Source organism: Medicago truncatula, chromosome 2 (genome assembly GCF_003473485.1).
Source record: "Medicago truncatula cultivar Jemalong A17 chromosome 2, MtrunA17r5.0-ANR, whole genome shotgun sequence".
In the NCBI taxonomy this organism is placed as follows: Eukaryota; Viridiplantae; Streptophyta; class Magnoliopsida; order Fabales; family Fabaceae; genus Medicago; species Medicago truncatula.
The window spans coordinates 45,660,321-45,677,988 of NC_053043.1; the positions used below are offsets into that span (position 1 = coordinate 45,660,321).

General features: G+C 32.7%; 2 protein-coding genes across 4 annotated transcripts; one reads left to right on the forward strand and one right to left on the reverse strand.

Moving 5' to 3' along the window:
• The first annotated feature begins 2,890 nt into the window (after positions 1-2,890).
• Positions 2,891-7,295, forward strand: LOC11419093 (protein LIGHT-DEPENDENT SHORT HYPOCOTYLS 10). Of its 2 annotated transcripts, none has more exons than XM_024776079.2 (2): positions 2,891-3,591; positions 6,947-7,295. In XM_024776079.2, exon 1 carries the CDS (start codon positions 3,075-3,077, stop codon positions 3,576-3,578), a length of 504 nt encoding a protein of 167 aa, XP_024631847.1. In that variant the 5' UTR covers positions 2,891-3,074; the 3' UTR covers positions 3,579-3,591; positions 6,947-7,295. The 2 variants fall into 2 exon arrangements, with proteins under 2 accessions (XP_024631847.1, XP_003597127.2); XM_003597079.4 differs by having other exon boundaries at positions 2,893-3,597.
• Positions 7,296-10,133: 2,838 nt separating this feature from the next.
• LOC11413989 (uncharacterized) lies at positions 10,134-16,499 on the reverse strand. 2 transcript variants are annotated; one of them, XM_039830810.1, is made up of 12 exons: positions 15,194-16,499; positions 14,907-15,133; positions 12,955-13,237; positions 12,665-12,871; positions 12,336-12,584; positions 11,637-12,254; positions 11,302-11,555; positions 11,056-11,220; positions 10,866-10,970; positions 10,708-10,774; positions 10,518-10,613; positions 10,134-10,431 (listed from the first exon to the last, which is right to left on the reverse strand). In XM_039830810.1, exons 1-12 carry the CDS (start codon positions 16,457-16,459, stop codon positions 10,327-10,329), a joined length of 3,642 nt encoding a protein of 1,213 aa, XP_039686744.1. In that variant the 5' UTR covers positions 16,460-16,499; the 3' UTR covers positions 10,134-10,326. The 2 variants fall into 2 exon arrangements, with proteins under 2 accessions (XP_039686744.1, XP_024632484.1); XM_024776716.2 differs by having other exon boundaries at positions 14,907-16,499.
• Positions 16,500-17,668: the final 1,169 nt, after the last annotated feature.

A 17,668-nucleotide genomic window follows, 5' to 3' on the forward strand; every position in this document is an offset into this window, starting at 1 on the left:
TGATTATATTTCCCATTATACTATAACATAAATTATGCGTTTATAATTGGTTTTATCTCTCTTTTTATGTGAATAAACCACTTATTCGATCGTAAATTGAACTAACCATCTATTCAACAATATTAACAATATTTTTAAACATGATTAATTAGGTGTTACAAATGTAAGTAAAAGTGGATGTAATAATATTATTAATTATTGTTTTATAATTTTCTAGGGTTTATACATCATGTGATATTCCGACACTCATTTTGACAATGATACACATGACACCAACCATATCAGCGGGCTTAAATGTCAAGATCATATCACTTTTACATGATATAAAACTAGCTTTTCAACCCAAAAAATATATATAATACTAGCCATGTTATGAATTATTCACATTTTATCATGTCTATATGAAAGAATCATTCCTTCATGAACCTAAGATATTGTAATATGTTATATTATGCATCGGATTTGGTAAAAAAAAAAAGTTATATTATGCATCGGATGATATTTTTTGGGATTAGATGCAGTTTTGATCTCTCTGACTTTTCCCATTCACAATTTTGATCAGGGGCAGATCCAAGGGAGGGTGGACATGGACCTTGCTCCCTTTTAATCATGGCTAGTATTATATACTTAGAGGACAAAATGAAGGCAAAGTTGTTGACTGGAAGCTGAAGCAAACTGAACCAAAACATGATTAATGTTTTTAACCATGACCATATAAAGATCTCATTTGTTGTAACCTAATTAAGCAAATGGACTGAGCCTGTAATGGAATGAATGATCCGAAAAGATGGCGTTTTCCCTAGCGCAAGACGTGTCAGAACGAAACACCAAAGTTTACAACAAAAACAATCCGGAAGAAATAAAAATAGCAACAAGAAAAACCAACCAATGCCCAAACAAACAAAATGGCACATCCACAAACTATGATAACATACAACAAAGTTTGCAAATTTTGCCTTCAACCACCAAATAGAAAGCAACTTAACTTTGTCGAGAAAATGAGAAATTAAATGTTTATTGTTGTTATTAAAAATATTATGTCATTCCCTGCTTTCCAAAGCACCCAAGCACACAAAAATCAAATTAATTGCATTAGAGATCTCTATGTTTGAAGAACATATACTAATTGAACAAACTAAAGAAAATGATCTGAAAATATCAAGGGAATCAACCAATAACAAACCTAACCAATCGCGCACAAGATACTAAAGAGCACTAAACATATTACATGTTTTTTTTTTTTTTGAGAGGATTACATGTTAATTTTTAAATATGCTAAACTGCAAAATGTCATACCAATGCTAGACTAGACCCCCTTTAATTCACTAATACCAAAAAATAGACTCTTGATATATACACACATCTCCTAGCCCTTGTCTCCCCCGGCCCCCAACCAAATAGAAGTTCTCAAACCCTTTTGATCTGTTAATTTGTTCAAATATGTACTTCAACCAACCAGGTTTACAACATTGAAAGGGGTAGTTTTTTTTTGTTGAAGGATTTGAAAGTGGTAGTTAGAAGCTAGACCTAGCTATCTTTTGGATTATTGATTTGGTTAGGGCGATAATAGTAAATAGGCATCACAATATGGTGATAAGTTAATGTGTATGTTGACAAATAAAGCGACCAATAATTGTACCATTATAGAGGAAAATATAGTTAAATAATGTTAATATATCACTACCGAAAAAGTCAGGAGTATTGCTATAAATACGAGGACAAAACTTATCTAAAAGGACAATTATTAAGGTGAGAAAGTTTAGTGACATGTGATTTACTAATTTCGCCATGATTTAAGTTACGACTTTTTATTTAAATAGGAGTATAAGTTTTAAATATTGAGCGAGCCACTAATATTCTTTTACCATCTCAATTAGAAAGACAAGTAAGACAATAAACTTCAATTTACAGAGAGCGACACAGTCATTATAGGGTTTTGAACAATTTTTATGTATTAGTTCACCATAATTTATGAGACATTTCTCCACTCTAACTAGAAGGGTTTGCATGTGTACTACTGTTCAGTAAAAAGTTTCATAACTATCATAATTTGGGAAAATACCTGGGTGCCTTAGTTTTCTATAATCACATTTATATTTTTTGTGTGGCAAACAACACAAAAAGCACCTATGATATGATATGTCCCAAGCAGCACCATATATGGTGTGCTAAAATACTTCGAAAAAGAGTCATCGTAAGTTTAACTCAATTGATAAGGAGAATGATAATATATGTATGGTATGAGGTTCGAACCCCGACCACCACAAAAAAAAAAAAAGATACTTCTAAAAAGAGCTCATTTGAAGATTCAAATTCAAAATTTGAAGATTAATATAGTTTACTAATAATAAAAAAAAAATTATTTTGACAATTGAAAAGTTGTCATTTTTATAAAGTTGTCCATTTATTAATGATTCTCTCTCTTATTTTTATTTTTATTTTGTCTTTAAAGTTGACACATTTTGGTTGAAATGGATTCTCTTAATTTTTTTTCCTCATTTCATATCTTGACCATTAAAACTCTTTTTTTTTTTCTTTCTCTTTTTCAATGAATGGTGAAGATTTTAGTGGACTCTCATGCATGTCACATGAGAGAATTCATCTCCATTTTAATTGTTTAAACATCACACCTCTTTAGTGATTTACTAATATATATAAAATAAGTTTTCTCTTAAACATAAGAAAAAGAGAATTGTTCTTCTCACATCTGTTTTTGTTCATTCATGTCCTACGTGAGTTAACTTACGCTAAAAATACACCTACGTGAGTCAACTCACTTTAAAATTACACATGCGTGAGTTAACTCACACTCGACTATTTGACGGGAATGAGCAAAATCAGATAGGAGAAAAGCAATTATCAAAGAAAAAGAGGAAGAGAAAGCACTATGATGGCCCATAAAATTAATGTCTACTCATTAGCCCAATGACATGATCTCCATCTATGCCTCCACTTCACTCCACACTCTCCTCTATTCGTTTCACCTTTCACCTCCCTTTTTTTCTTCTACCTTTTACCTACAAAAAGCCAATTAAACATCTCTCTCAATCTTCATTATTCACCATAAACCAAATATGTCTTCAAGTGGAAAGGATTTAGCTGAAGGAGGATCATCAACCTCGCAAGGAATCACACTTAGCCGCTATGAATCTCAAAAGAGAAGAGATTGGAACACTTTTGGTCAATACTTAAACAACCTAAGACCACCCGTTCCACTTTCTCACTGCAATTCCAACCATGTGTTGGAATTTCTTAGGTATTTAGATCAATTTGGAAAAACCAAAGTTCATTTACAAGGTTGTATGTTTTATGGACAGCCAGAGCCACCAGCACCTTGTACATGTCCACTTAGACAAGCTTGGGGAAGTCTTGATGCTCTAATTGGGAGGTTAAGGGCTGCTTATGAGGAAAACGGCGGAACTCCAGAGACTAATCCTTTCGCGAGCGGTGCTATTCGCGTTTATCTTAGAGAGGTTAGGGAGTGTCAAGCTAAGGCTAGGGGTATCCCTTACAAGAAGAAAAAGAAGAGCACAAATAAGGGAAATGATGAATCAAGCTCAACCATGCACTTTTCTTGAATTTCCATATCAAGTAATGGTAATTGATTAATTTAATCTCTTTAATTATCACTCATTATGTACTATGCTTTGCTTACTAAGATGATATTGACTCAAATGAGGTGTTAGCTAGCTAGGATCGACTTGCTTGTGTATTACTTTTATCACAACCTAAAACTTATTACTATATATGAATCTCTAATATGATCTTGGTCCGACGGTGGATCTCATAAACTGACCTATTACAACATGTTATTGGCTCGTTACCTTTTCTTAATAGCAAAATATACACTAAAAAAAATAGAATACAGGGATTACTCCCAACTTAATTAAATACAACCCAACTATATATTTAATAATTTGCAAATTTTACACACTAAATAGTCGACCCACATTAGACAGATTACTCCCTACATATACACTCCAAATGAACAATTTACCACTTATAGTACAAGCAAGACCTCACATTACTTTTACAATACTACCTCCATATGTTCCTCAAAAATATTTATAAAAAAAATAAATAAATACTACCTCCATATGATCAACCAACATCAATACATCAGGAGATGAGTTAGAAAATATAATTAACCCACTTTCAAGCTACATATAGTTAAAACTACACAATGCCAAATAAGAACAGACATTAACTAAATTGCAATAATATTTAGTTAATTTGCTCCATAACAATAAAAACATATACATTAATTAGCTATATCAAGTTAAGTAATTAACCTCAAGGGTCTACTTTTAGACTCACTTTTATAGCTAGATAGGTCCATATTAGGGGTTTGTTTGTATTCACTTATTTGAGCCAATCGACAGATTAAGTACTTGTGAGACTATTTTTTTTTTTTTAAAAAAAAAACTTATGAAAACAACTTATGAGAAGTTGGTTGCAGCTTATTTCGATAAACTTTCCATGATTGCTAAAGAAAATAGTTAATAGATTAAAGGAAAAATAGTTTGACTTTATTTTATCATTTGTCATAAAAATAGCTTATGTATAACCACTTATATGACAAGTGTTTATTCTATTGATTGCAAAATAAGTTGTTTATCCAAACAAGTCATAGCTAGAACTACCCTCTATGGCTTCACTTGCAAAAGTTTTTTTGTGGTTCTGGGAAGAGGGTTCTGGTAATCCGAAGTTAGGTCGTGAGGTATAAGTATAACCTGACCAAAAATGTAATCCATATTCGCATCAATGATTCGTCATTTTGTGGAGCTCATTAACCGCTTGAGACCAATCATTTAGCTAAACTTGCAAAAGCATTAATAAAGAGAAATGCTATTAAGTATGGAATTAATGAACTAGATTAACATAAAGGTAATAATTAATACAAAAACTAGATTAGTAAATTCAGATCAAATTCAATTGTGAACTTTCGTCAATAAAACATATGTAAAATGAACTTAATTCGTAAACTAGTAGTGTAAAGAGGCTTTTTTTTCTAACCCTTTGGTTATACGGAAAGAAGCCTCTAATAATTTGGAGTTCGACAGGGCTATAAGGGGTTGGTTCATTAACCACTTGAATTGAGCTCAATCACTTGGTTTTGTGTAAAGAGTTTTTAAACAATCAATCATAACATTTTCGTCATTAAAATGTTTGATTTTTATCATTGCCACTTCAAACATGATATTTGTTGCAATGTGTGTAAAACTTTAACAATGCAGGAAAATTAAACTTTTATTAACATTTAATTAGCTTTTCCAAATTAAATTAAAATGTGTGTAACATCGAGAAGATTGAGTTGCTTAATTTGTCGTCCATATACACGATACAATAATCACAGACATAGGACTAACAAACTATGCAAACTAAAACACTATTTTGTATTACTTTATTAATTAAATATATTTGTTATTTGCATGGTAGCTTCCCCCTGATTTAGCCTTTTTAAGATTCTGCAGATTTTGTGTCCCATGCATGATTGTTCGTGAGATGACATATACACTCTTTCTTAAATTACTAAGCATCAAATGATCGCAAACATTTTTTTACGTTAACATTTAAAACTATAGATGATAAATACTTTTTGATAATTCAAATTTAATAATAACAGATTCATGATTGCATGGAATCTCTTTGGAGTAAATGTTGGACAAATTATTAACAACCTTATGTTACAGATGAAATATTAAATATTTTGTTAACCTTATACAACAAATTCCCACCATCCTCACCTCTATCTATTATGCCCCACTATATATGTATAATAAAAATAGAAGATCCATGCAAAGGGTGATTGAGATGTAGCATTTTGTTTTCTACCATGATGACATGTACACTTTGATTGATTAGATCATGTGTCTGGCCTAAGATTCTGTGGCTCACACACACAGTATAAGTTTTGTCAATGCTTCTTCTGCACACAGTATATAATGTTTTCTATAGACCATAAAATACGAATATACAGAAACAAGCCATGCATGCAGGGCAAATTATTGTCTGCACAATTAAGTTCTTGTGTCAGTTAGGGTTTTCTTGTTTGTAATGATTTGGTATAGAATCTTTAGATACAGGATCTGGGAATCATATTAATCCCAATAATTCAATTTGAGTGAGGTAAAACTTTACACCCATTGTGTTTGGTGAGCATATTGACAAACTTAGAGCATCTTCAATGCTTTGTCCTTTATTGTCAAAAACTTCTAAGAACATGTTGCATTTGAGTGAAGTAAGAGTTTATTTTTACTCATTGGTTCTAGGAGGAAATGCATGCAAAAGAAGAGATTGTTTTCTATATACCGTAAAACTTTTTGCACATACATCCGATCAAAATATGTTATAAAGAGATATTGATAGCTATATTTTAGGAACGAACTTAAACAAGTGACATTATTGAGTTTTGATTTGATAAATGCACGTGTAAAAAAGTTTTACACTATTGATATATACAAATTAAATCCGTTGAAGAAATAAAAAAATTGAGTGAGGGAGTATGTAAATGTTGGGATATCCATTAGAGTTCTTAAAGTGGTTTGTCGAAGCAAAAAGCAAGATATTTTTTTTTAAATGTAGGATTTTCCTCTGGCCGGTTAGTTTTTTCGCCATCTCTCTTATTTCATTCTTGACTTGAACTCAAGAAGATAATTTCTTCCCCACGCACACGCTTTTCTAAAAACACACGATCTCTCTGGATTACATAATTCAAATGTGTAAAAAAAGTTTGTTTTCTTGCAAGCTTGAAAAGTGTAATCCAAACAAATCGCGTGTTTTATAAAATACGTTGGGGAGAAGAAATCTTCAATATCTTATTACATGTTTAGAGTATTATGCACATTAGCTCAATTTATGTTGGAGAGTGAGGAGTTAATGGAGTGGGTATATTGAAATGCCTAACAAACAACTAATGTCGCCATGATCATATCTCCTTTTGCAGGATAATTAATGTAACATGTATAATCAAATTGGAGTTCTTTCTTTACAAGAGGCACTCTAATGGAGGTTAATTTGGCTTTCTATATTGGATGGGTAAAAGTGTTGGCATGCCACTCTTTAATGTATTTTCTGTTATATATATTTACTCAGCAATTTGTAAGATCCTAGTCTAAACTCATTATATAACCGTTGGTTATGCCTTGGTCTATGTTGCATTCGAATACAAGTCATATAAGTATAGTTTACCTTGCATGCATATTTTTGGGATTGGTTCCATGTAAGTGTTTTTTTACCCAATTCCATTTAACTATTTGGGTTCATATATTCCAAATATTGTAACTTTGTGAGCATATTTAGTTTTTTTTTCTTTCCTTCTCATGCATATATTTCACGAGAGACTCACTCTCTCTTGATCTTGGATTAAGATGCTACGATACTTCAAAAGACCCCCATTTATAGAGGGGGTTCGTGAATGTTGCATAGTAGATATTAATTATCCCGCATTTACAAGAATCTTCACTTTCTAAGAGTTCTTCAAGATTCTAGATAGTACATCTCATCACTTTTTTCAAATGTATCTCTGAATTTCAAACCAATCGCATTCATAATAATTATTGTTTGAAAATTCTAATTGATTTCTCAACAAATTAATTATCCCTCAATTAAAATTTCCAAATGTTGACGCCATAAAAAAATATATATATATTTTGAGCAAGTGCTTTTCTCATATTGCGCTTCCAAGTACTACTTAGTTTAATAAATTATAACCAACAAACATGTACCCTTATGTTATTCTGTCCAAAAAAAAAAATGTACCCTTATGTTAACTCCTCCAAATAAATTATACTAGATTTTAACCCGCGCACGGGGATGTTTTGTATTTTGTTTTAAAGAAAATTATGAGGATGTTTCTCTTCAATTAAAAAAATTATGGTGCATGTGAAATTTGTTTGTGATATTCAAAATATGTATTACTACTTGTGTAATCTTTAAGAGATCGATTCATGAATAACTATGATATTATCCATACTTTTATTAATTATGAATAACGATTGAAAAAGTGAAATTAGACACTATATTTTTACCTTAAATTTTAAAAATATTAAGTTTATAAGTCATCTCACTTATATGATGTTTAACCTCAACTCTTTAATTTAACGTGGAATTTTAATTCACACATTACATTTTAAAACATATTGGTTGTTAATCAATATATATAACACATCTTAGGCAGAAAATATGATTAACATTCAGTTAATGGACAGGCTAATTATCACTCTATTATGAGAGAGTAAAATGAATTAGTAGCACCCTAACTAATAACGATAAATGCCAACAAAAATAAATTAATTCTATATTTGATAAAGACAAAAATAAAGAATCAATCATAATAAGTAGGGTACATATCACACAATAATAAATTCATTCTATGTTGTTATTTTACAACAATTTTCTAGGGATTTGAGTTTAGCCTCTAAAGTTATAAGATAAAGTTATCTTATCAGCTAACACCTCAAGTGTAGTTTTATAAATTTATATAATCCGAAATTTTATGGGCATTTTTGTAAAAAAAGTAGATGCACGAGAAATAGATAAAGTGGAAAAAATAAGTAGTCTATCATTTAATGTACTATATATGAGGCTGAAATTTTTTAATACTCGCTATGGTCCTTAATTTAAGAAAAACGAACAAATGTCAAAACCAATACATTTATTAATCGTTGTACTCCCTCCGTTTCACAATACATGTCGTTTTTGGAGAATAATTTTGTTTCACTTGTCACTTTTAAATTTCAATGCAACATTAATTATTGGTTTGTCAATAATACCCTTACTTATTTATTGTAGAGAGAAATAATAGAATACAATAATAAATGGTTAAGGGTATTAGAAAAAACAAAAATAATTTCTTCAAAAATAACAAAATTTATTTGATTTTTTGATATGTGTAATTTCCTTAAAAGCGACAAGTATCATGAAACGGAGGGAGTACTTTTTTTAATTATTTTATCAATATTTTGTCAAAAAAAAATATTTTATCAATATATCTTTATAGATACATGCAGCAAAGTTAAAACTAGTTTGTCACCCATTTGAATCCCACAATATTCGAAGGATTAATCTCCGCAGTTGTGCTCGGAGGATATCCAATTTAAAATAAATAAATAAAGCAGTATTAATTATTGGGTTATCGTATACCATGTGCTGTATATATAAGATCGAACTCGGGAGATTACTATTCTCTTTAAAAAAATATGATCCAAATATATATAGTGGGACGTGAGGCTCAATGAATGGAAATATACCCTTCATTTGTTTCATGTGTAAACAAAATTACCTATAGCAATAGATGTAAAAATCCACATATTCTCTTCGAATAAAAAACTCTTCTTTTATTAAAGAAGTTAAACCAACTCACTTAAATTGACACCGAATATAATTGAATTTGAGACTTTAAAGAGGAGCACGCGAATAAAAAACTCTTGCCAAGTTAATTTTGGTTCAAACTAAATAATTGCTAAATTTGTTTCTTCTAAAGTAAACAATTCAATCCAGTGCAAAGATGTACTTCACTAAATTCGTCGAATACTACAAGAATGTTTATTCTCACTCAAAGAAGAGAGACGAGATGAATAATTATGCAAAATAACTTCACAATTCTACTGAAATTGAATCAATACAAGGGTTGTTAACATGGACATAATACACAAGTAAATGAGTTATCGAATAATAGCTGTTACTTTGACGTCAAAACCCGACACCGATGAAAATAGACAACCCGAGCAAGGGTCGGTTTTCAAACCTAATAGAACTAGTAACATTATTCAATCTTGAACAAAATGTCTATTTTAAAGTGGTTGTAATGCATTCTTTTCCAGAAAAAGAAAAGAAACCAGCCTACAGAATTATGAATTTATGACAGCATATTGCTCTTACTTGATTGTATGATGAAAGTGATGCCAAAGGTCTTTTCTTGTTCTAAATGTTCCCTGTGTTTAACTTAATTTTTCCATGGTACCAGTTTTTTTATTTTTTTCCTTTAATGGAAGACACCGTTTATTACCAGATTAGTGACATGTATCCTTCAAATGGCCCAAAATCCATCAGAGAGAATGTAAATCTGTCTTTCGTGTATTGCCGTACACAACTCAAATATTACTAATACTGCATAAAAGTAAAACTTGGTGTGTATCAATTGGCAGATGTCAACAGTATTATCAAGGGTCAAAACAATAGGTTAAAATATAGTTTAGAAACAACAAAAGAAAAAGGAAAAAAGAAATGTTCAATAAGATGCTGAAGATTCACAGGCAGAGGAAAAAAGGTTTTAACAAAACCAAACTCTATTGTTAGTTAACAGAATAGAGAGGAGATATAATATCAAACATTTTTAGTTCCTTGAATAAATTCAAGAATCAAACTTGCACAACGTTGTCGGACGTTTATAAGTTCATCCTCATCGAATGGCTCAGGATTTCCAAATATCTGAATAAATATTGAATAAGATAAGATTAGCACATCAACATTAAAAAAACAATTAAATAACATAACTTGTTAAAAAATTATATTACCTTCTTCCATGAATCAATAATCCCATCAGATACAATTTTCAACATATGTATCATAATATAGTAGCCGCACTCATAACTCTCAGGTTGTCTTTGACACTAAATTTGAATACCAAAGGTTAATTTAGTAATTAAAAATTATATATAATAAAGCAGCTTTTATAAATTATAAATGAAATTTAAAACAACTTACAACAGGGACAATCCATGTTGGCTTCTTCTTTTGAACACCTTGCAGCTTATGATATTCATCCAAAGCTCTATGATGGTATTAATTTAACAATAAGTTATATATTTGTGTCATAAAACATATCAAAAAGTCCATGTATAATAAATAAACTAAACACTTACGAATCAACAGTTTGAATAATATTTTTATCTGGCTTTCTTTCCAGCGAACATAGGAATACTACATTATTCTTCTTAGGACAAATAATGAGCAATTGCCAATGACGACTACATTGAAGAACAAACAGTTAGATAGATATTGCATACAATTGTATCCATTATAAGCGATGAACTACAATGAACATGTACTTACTTATTATAATAAGGTGCTAGGTAACACTCTTTTTTATCATCGCATAACTTATTTTGTATGTAGGCTTCAGCATTACTTGGATCATGTTGACTTTGAATGAAACATGGATCAATAAATCCATATAAGTCACTCTTACCCACATTAATTGAGAGGCGATTCAAATACCTAAAATATTGAAATTGAAGTAAATATTAAGTATAAATGATAATTAATTAGTTAGGTAAGCTTATAAAAAAAGGAACATACGTTAACCACAATCGTAGAATAGTTATGGATAACTCTTGTTTACCCATACACAACTCCATAATATCTCTCTGTGAGAGCCAAAGAGACTTCATTTTATCGTGTTCCAACTCAAGCTTTATAGATTCTGACATACACATCGCCTTTAAAACCAATTGTTGAACAGAATCTAGTTGAGGGTCCGACCTTTTGGGTGAAACATCATGAGGGTCCGACCTTTTGGGTGAAACATCATCTTTTTCATATCCATCAACATCCTAAACAATTGAGATTGAACATTAATTAACATATTCAAGAGGTTTCAAGTGTAAATAGTGAGAGACATATGTAATGAATACCTTATCAGAAACAATCTCCACTAGTCTTTTTGGCCATTGAACGAAATTGTTGAGGGCCTGCCCAACCGTTTCCACCTCATCAGTGGGCATAGGCACTTGAGCGTTAGCATCTAACACCTCACTAACAACCACCCTCACCATATCATTTTCTAGTATCTGATTATGTATGGTAGGCCCCAACTTGTAAATATTGCCATAGGCCACTGCATGAAGCAAATCATCAACGTACAATTCACATCGTTCTGGGATTTCATCCTCCTCTGGTATAGGAGGCACATCGGAAGAACTACCTTTTGTGCTCGCAGGTACAACGGTATTAGGAGAGTGAGTTGGGAAATTCGAGGGTTTTTTAGAAAAACCCATAGCTTCCAGATCCTGCATCAATTCCTCTTTAATTTGCTGAGTAAGCTCCACTTTTATGGTCCTTAATTGTTCGCTACTAAAAACAGGTGGGGTGGAGTCACGTTCAAGTGGTCCAAAGTATTGCCGAATACCCACACCTCGACCAACACCACGAACAAAACCAGAGTGCTCAGGTTTGCCAATGGCTTCTGCCAAAATATCTTTACGTCCTTGTGGAACAAAAGTTCCTTGAGCTGTTTTTTCGACCAGAGAATCCTAAAACATAATTTAAAAAATATTTTAGAAAATTGTGAGTTGGTTGTATAATTACAAAATTAGAGTTGCGTATTTACTTACAATTTTCTCCGCAATAATGCGTGAGTCCTCTGATGTGTAATCTCCTGATGGCTTTTGTCGGGCTCTCTTCCATTGCTCATGACGTGCTGGTGGAGACGGAGGTGCAGCTACCGAATCACCTAATGAACCTTGCTTTTGTTTTAACTTCTCTTGCATTATCTTCTCTTGGAGCAACTCATATCCCCCACGAGACAATCTGTGAGGGGTTGTATGATGAGCCGAACTCATTTGAGCTTTCTTTCTTATCTCCTATTATGCATACACGTGAATTAAATTTATAGTACTAAAAATAAATTTGGTTGACCAACTAAATTATAAGTTCAAGTAACCTGAAAGGCAGGGTCCAGTCGCATCTGAACAAACGCTTGCCATGTTTCCTCATCAAGAAAATTATAGGCCTCGAGAGGCGATTGTCCCCTAAGATCCCCATGTATATATCTAGAAGTCAAATTAGTCTTAAATGCCCTCCAACGCTCGCCCACATATGCAATCCATTTCTTTCGTAAGAAGCCAGAATTAGGAACATCCCATATTTTCTATAGTACACAACAAGATGGAGGAGTTAGTGAAGGACAATAATATAGTTAAGTACAACATTTACAAAAATAATTACAATTACCAGGATCTCTGTCCAAATTTCATCCTTCACATTCGCATCTACGGAATCCCAATCTTCTATCAAAATACTGATTTTGCTTCGACCAAGGAAACCCAAATAACTCTTGAACTTTGTCTTGTTTTCCCCTATCGATTTCCCAGTTGATTGATCAAATTCAATCGGTATCCTCTGTCCATCAGCACGGTCTGCTAACTTCTTCATCAGTGTGGGACCTCTAACTTTCTTTTTGGTAGACTGAGAATCTAACCTGCTTCGGGAAGGAGCTGATACATCATCCATGTGTCTATTTAAACAATAATAATAGTCATAAGTCAGTAGCTCTTCTAAATGATGGACAAATAACACGAGACAAAAACTATCATATACGGATAAAATCTACTGTAAGCAATCAAAGTATATATTATTGGTAAAGTAAAAACTATTGAGATATACTCATGGATAAAAACCATTGTAAGCAAACAAAGTAAAAATTATTGAAATAAAACTATCATATGTGGATTTTTTTGTCGGACTATCACATATAGATAAAAACTACTATGAGTAATCAAAGTAAAAACTACGGTTTAATTTTCTGAGATGGTCAAGTTTGAATATTCTCTCATATCTTCTTTTTATGATCATCACGAGTGGTAACCACAGGAATACCCATCAAACACATTCTTCAATCAAGAGACTTAGAAAAATACCTAAGTAATTTCTTGGCTGCCTTAGGCCCGAAATCATCATATATAATAATATGAATTTGCGCTTCATGCAAATTTAAGTAGGTAGGTTGTAGATAACTAGGAGAACGAGGCATGAACTATAGTTACTACTGAGTTACCATATGAATTAACTATATCTGGCAGAATAAAGAGGAATGAAAGTATATAAGATTCACAAGAGCAGACTCAATTAGATAAGAGAAATGTTATTTGAACAGGAGAAAAAAATTGTTGTTCAACATGTTTTGACTTTTTTATTGCTTTTTTTTTCTCTTTTTTCTTTCAGTCATTGGTGTCGGAGTACAGAATTGGATTTTGTATGTTCAAATAACATCACTTATTATATATAAGAGGGAAATAATGGAAACAACGCATTAAGGAAAAAGAAATTTGGAGAGAATGGAAGAAGCAGGCAAAAGTAAAAACTTTTGTGAAGTGTTTCTTTCCCAAATGCATTTGAGATTTGTTCGTTTGTTTCAATCATTCAATAAAGTCGTTCTTTCCGACCCCCTGTTTGTCATCAGTTTAGGTAGTTATAATTATTCTTTGCAGTGAGTTCTTAACATAAGCTAACCATATTCCATGACTTGAATCAACACTCTTGTTTTTCCATGACTTGAATCACACACTCTTGTTTCTAAAACATATCTTATACACCTAATAGAACCATGATCAGATATCAAAATTTATGCTTCATATATTTCAAATGAAATAAAGCATAGCAAAGAACCTACAAGTTAAATGGTCATCACAGGTAATGTTATGCGGAATTCAATAATTCATTTTTATCTACAACATATACAAAACAACATCCCACATCAAGCAAGAACTATAAATGTTCTCTACTCTATCTAAACAACCTACAATTCTACATCAACCCAAAAGTAACAATAAGGCCCGGTTTGGATAAACAGCTTAATTCACAGCTTATTGCATAAGCGCTTATCATGATAAGCACTTGTGTATAAGATATTTCTATAACAAAAGATAAAATAAAGTTAAATTGTTTCAAGATAAGCTATAAGCTGTTTTCATAAGTTTTCCCAAACAGGTCTCACAAATCACAAGTGTTTATGCTGGTAGATAAGCTCAAATAAGGCAAAATAAACAAGCCCTAACAAGACAATGAACAAAACAAACAATAAACAATGCAGTCACTGATTCACTCACAATAAGCTGATAACTCCTAAGAAACACAAATTTGTATGTTTAAAAAGAAAACAAACAAAAGAAAAAGAAGAGACTCACTTTGAGTTGTTGGTTTTCTGCTGCTGCATTCTCTGAGAATCCTTTGAAAATTGCATCCTCTGAGAATCCTCTGGAAATTGCATCCTCTGAGTCTGAGAATCCTTTGGATATTGCACCCTCGACCTCTGAGAATCCTCTGGAAATTGCATCCTCTGAGTCTGAGAATCCTTTGAAAATTGCATTCTCGGAGAATCCTTTGGATATTGCACCCTCCACCTCTGAGAATCCTCTGGAAATTGCATCCTCTGAGTCTGAGAATCCTTTGAAAATTGCATTCTCAGAGAATCCTCTGGATATTGCACCCTCTGAGTCTGAGAATCCCTTGAAAATTGCATCCTCTGAGAACCCTCTGAAGATTGTATCCTCTGAGTCTGATCCTCTAAAAATTGCATCCACCGAGTCTGAGCATCCTTTAAAAATTCCATTCTCTGAGAACCTTCTGAAAATTGCACCTTCTGAGAATCCTTTGAAAATTGCATCTTCTGTTTCTGCATTTTCTGCTTCTCCAAATCCACATTTTTTCGCTGCTTCGACGATTCCACTCTTTCATGTACTTCACCAAGCTTCTCCATAGCATTTGTAACCTCTCTATACCCTAATTCCCTATCCTTTCTTCCTGCAACCTCTCTGTGCCCTAATTCCACATCCCTTCTTCCTCTCTTCCTTTTCTTGCTCTCATTGCTTACCTCTGAATCATATCCTTCGTAATTGAAATCTGAATCATCGGAATCCGAATTATAGGAATCCGAATTATCGACCTCCACTTCAGCTGCTGCAGCAGCAGCTGCAGCAAAAGCAGATAAATTTCTCCGAAAACGTAAGTCCCCCGCGCTCTCCAGAGACGATGTTGTTATCACCGGCGACAATCGTTTCTGAGCAGATAAACTCCGGAGAGAACGTGACTCCTCCACACTCTCCGGAGACGATGTCATTGTCATCGGCGCCAAACTTTTCTGAGATGCTACATTCCGGCGAAAACGTGACCCCTCCTCCTCACTCTCCGACGACATTCTCACCTGCACAGGTTGTTTCTCAGTGTTCTGAGCACCTGATCTACGACCTACCGGTGCCAGCGCCCATGCCGGAACATCCGCCGTAGGTTCAACAGGAGGCGAGACATTCTTGGCCGGTAAACCATCTCCAAGTACTGAATCAAGTTTCTCGAAAAACAACCATTCATCATCGTAAAGCTCGTTTTCCGAAACCCTAGCTTTTTCAATCGCGTACTTCTTCTTAAGCGCTTCGAATCGATTTTTGCAATGAACGTAAGTGCGTCGCTCTTTTCTAGAGTAACCGTGATGGTCATTGATGGTTTTTGCTATCTCTTTCCAGTGATACTGACGCAAATATTTTCGGTTAAGCGTTTTGGAAAGTTTGCCCCATGCATCGATGAGTGTGAATGTGGCATCGTTGGACCAACCGTCTTCGAGTACGGCGGACGAAGACGGAGATGGTTGAGCTTCAGTGACGAACTTCATGATTTGTGGTGGTGTTGTTTGTTTTTCTTGGGGTTTGTGCTTTTCAAATCGGTTAGCGGTGTGAATTCGTTTCATCTGGGAAATTATGCTACATTGCTAATGTTCTATGACGTTAGGCTTTAGACGATCTAAAAGTGGGGAAGCGCTGTTTTTTTTTTTTTTTTTTTTAATAAAATAAACGATATTTTATTTATTTAAATTGATTGGTACATAGTAGTATAAATTTAAAATTGGTAAAAACAATAATTAATTTGAAAATAAATATTCATTTATTTAAATTGATAGAGTATATAATAAATTTTTCTTGCGTTAAAAGATAACTTTTTTCACTGAATTTTGCTTATGCTAAATGTAAAACAATAAAATTATGGAACATATTCTTTTTTGTTTTATATTCATAAAATATTCAATCACTAATTTTATCAAACACTATAAATTTAATCAGATGATTGTTCATTATAAGTTATTTTATCGGTTATCTACTATATTTGATCAAACAAAAGACTAGGGTGATACATTTTTATTTTTATTTTTGCAAATCCACATGTACAATAGTATTAGCAATATTCTTTGAAAGATCTATTTTATTTATTTAGTTTTGAGATGATAATAGATAGATATGTTCAAATATATCTGTTAGATCTAGTTTTGTGAACTTTATCCTTGAAGTGGCAACTTTGAGAGATTTAGAGTTCATTTGAGACCGAATGGAGTGGCTGCATGTGGACTGTGTGGAATGACTTGAAAGTTAAGACCAACTTTTCTCAGTTTTGACCTCAACTTTATCCTAGTCTGATTGTTGATGAATTAGAGGTTATTGTGGGAGTGGGGAATGAGAATGGATGCCAATGCAACAAAAATTACAACGAATTTTAATATATTTCTCCTAGGATAGTTATGTATAACTGTCTCCAATTCTTCAAAAAAATGTATAACTGTCTCCAATGACAAGGGTAAGCAAGAGGATTACTCCGATGGGTAGATATTCATTCATATACAGATGGAAGGGTATTGTACAGAGAAATTAAAACCAACTAGGATTGAACTCAACTTTAGAATTCTTGCTTGATATCGTAAGTTATCTAAGATGAAGTTATATTATACTAATACAAGAGGTTACACAATGACTGCTCCTCATGGCAAATGAAATGGATATGAACCTAGGAGAGGCTATGCGTCTAGATGAACTTGATTATTGGCCACCACATGACGAAGACGTGAACTATATCAGAATCTCACTTCTTATGTTATACTATGCAGGAACATTTTTATCCGTGGAATAAC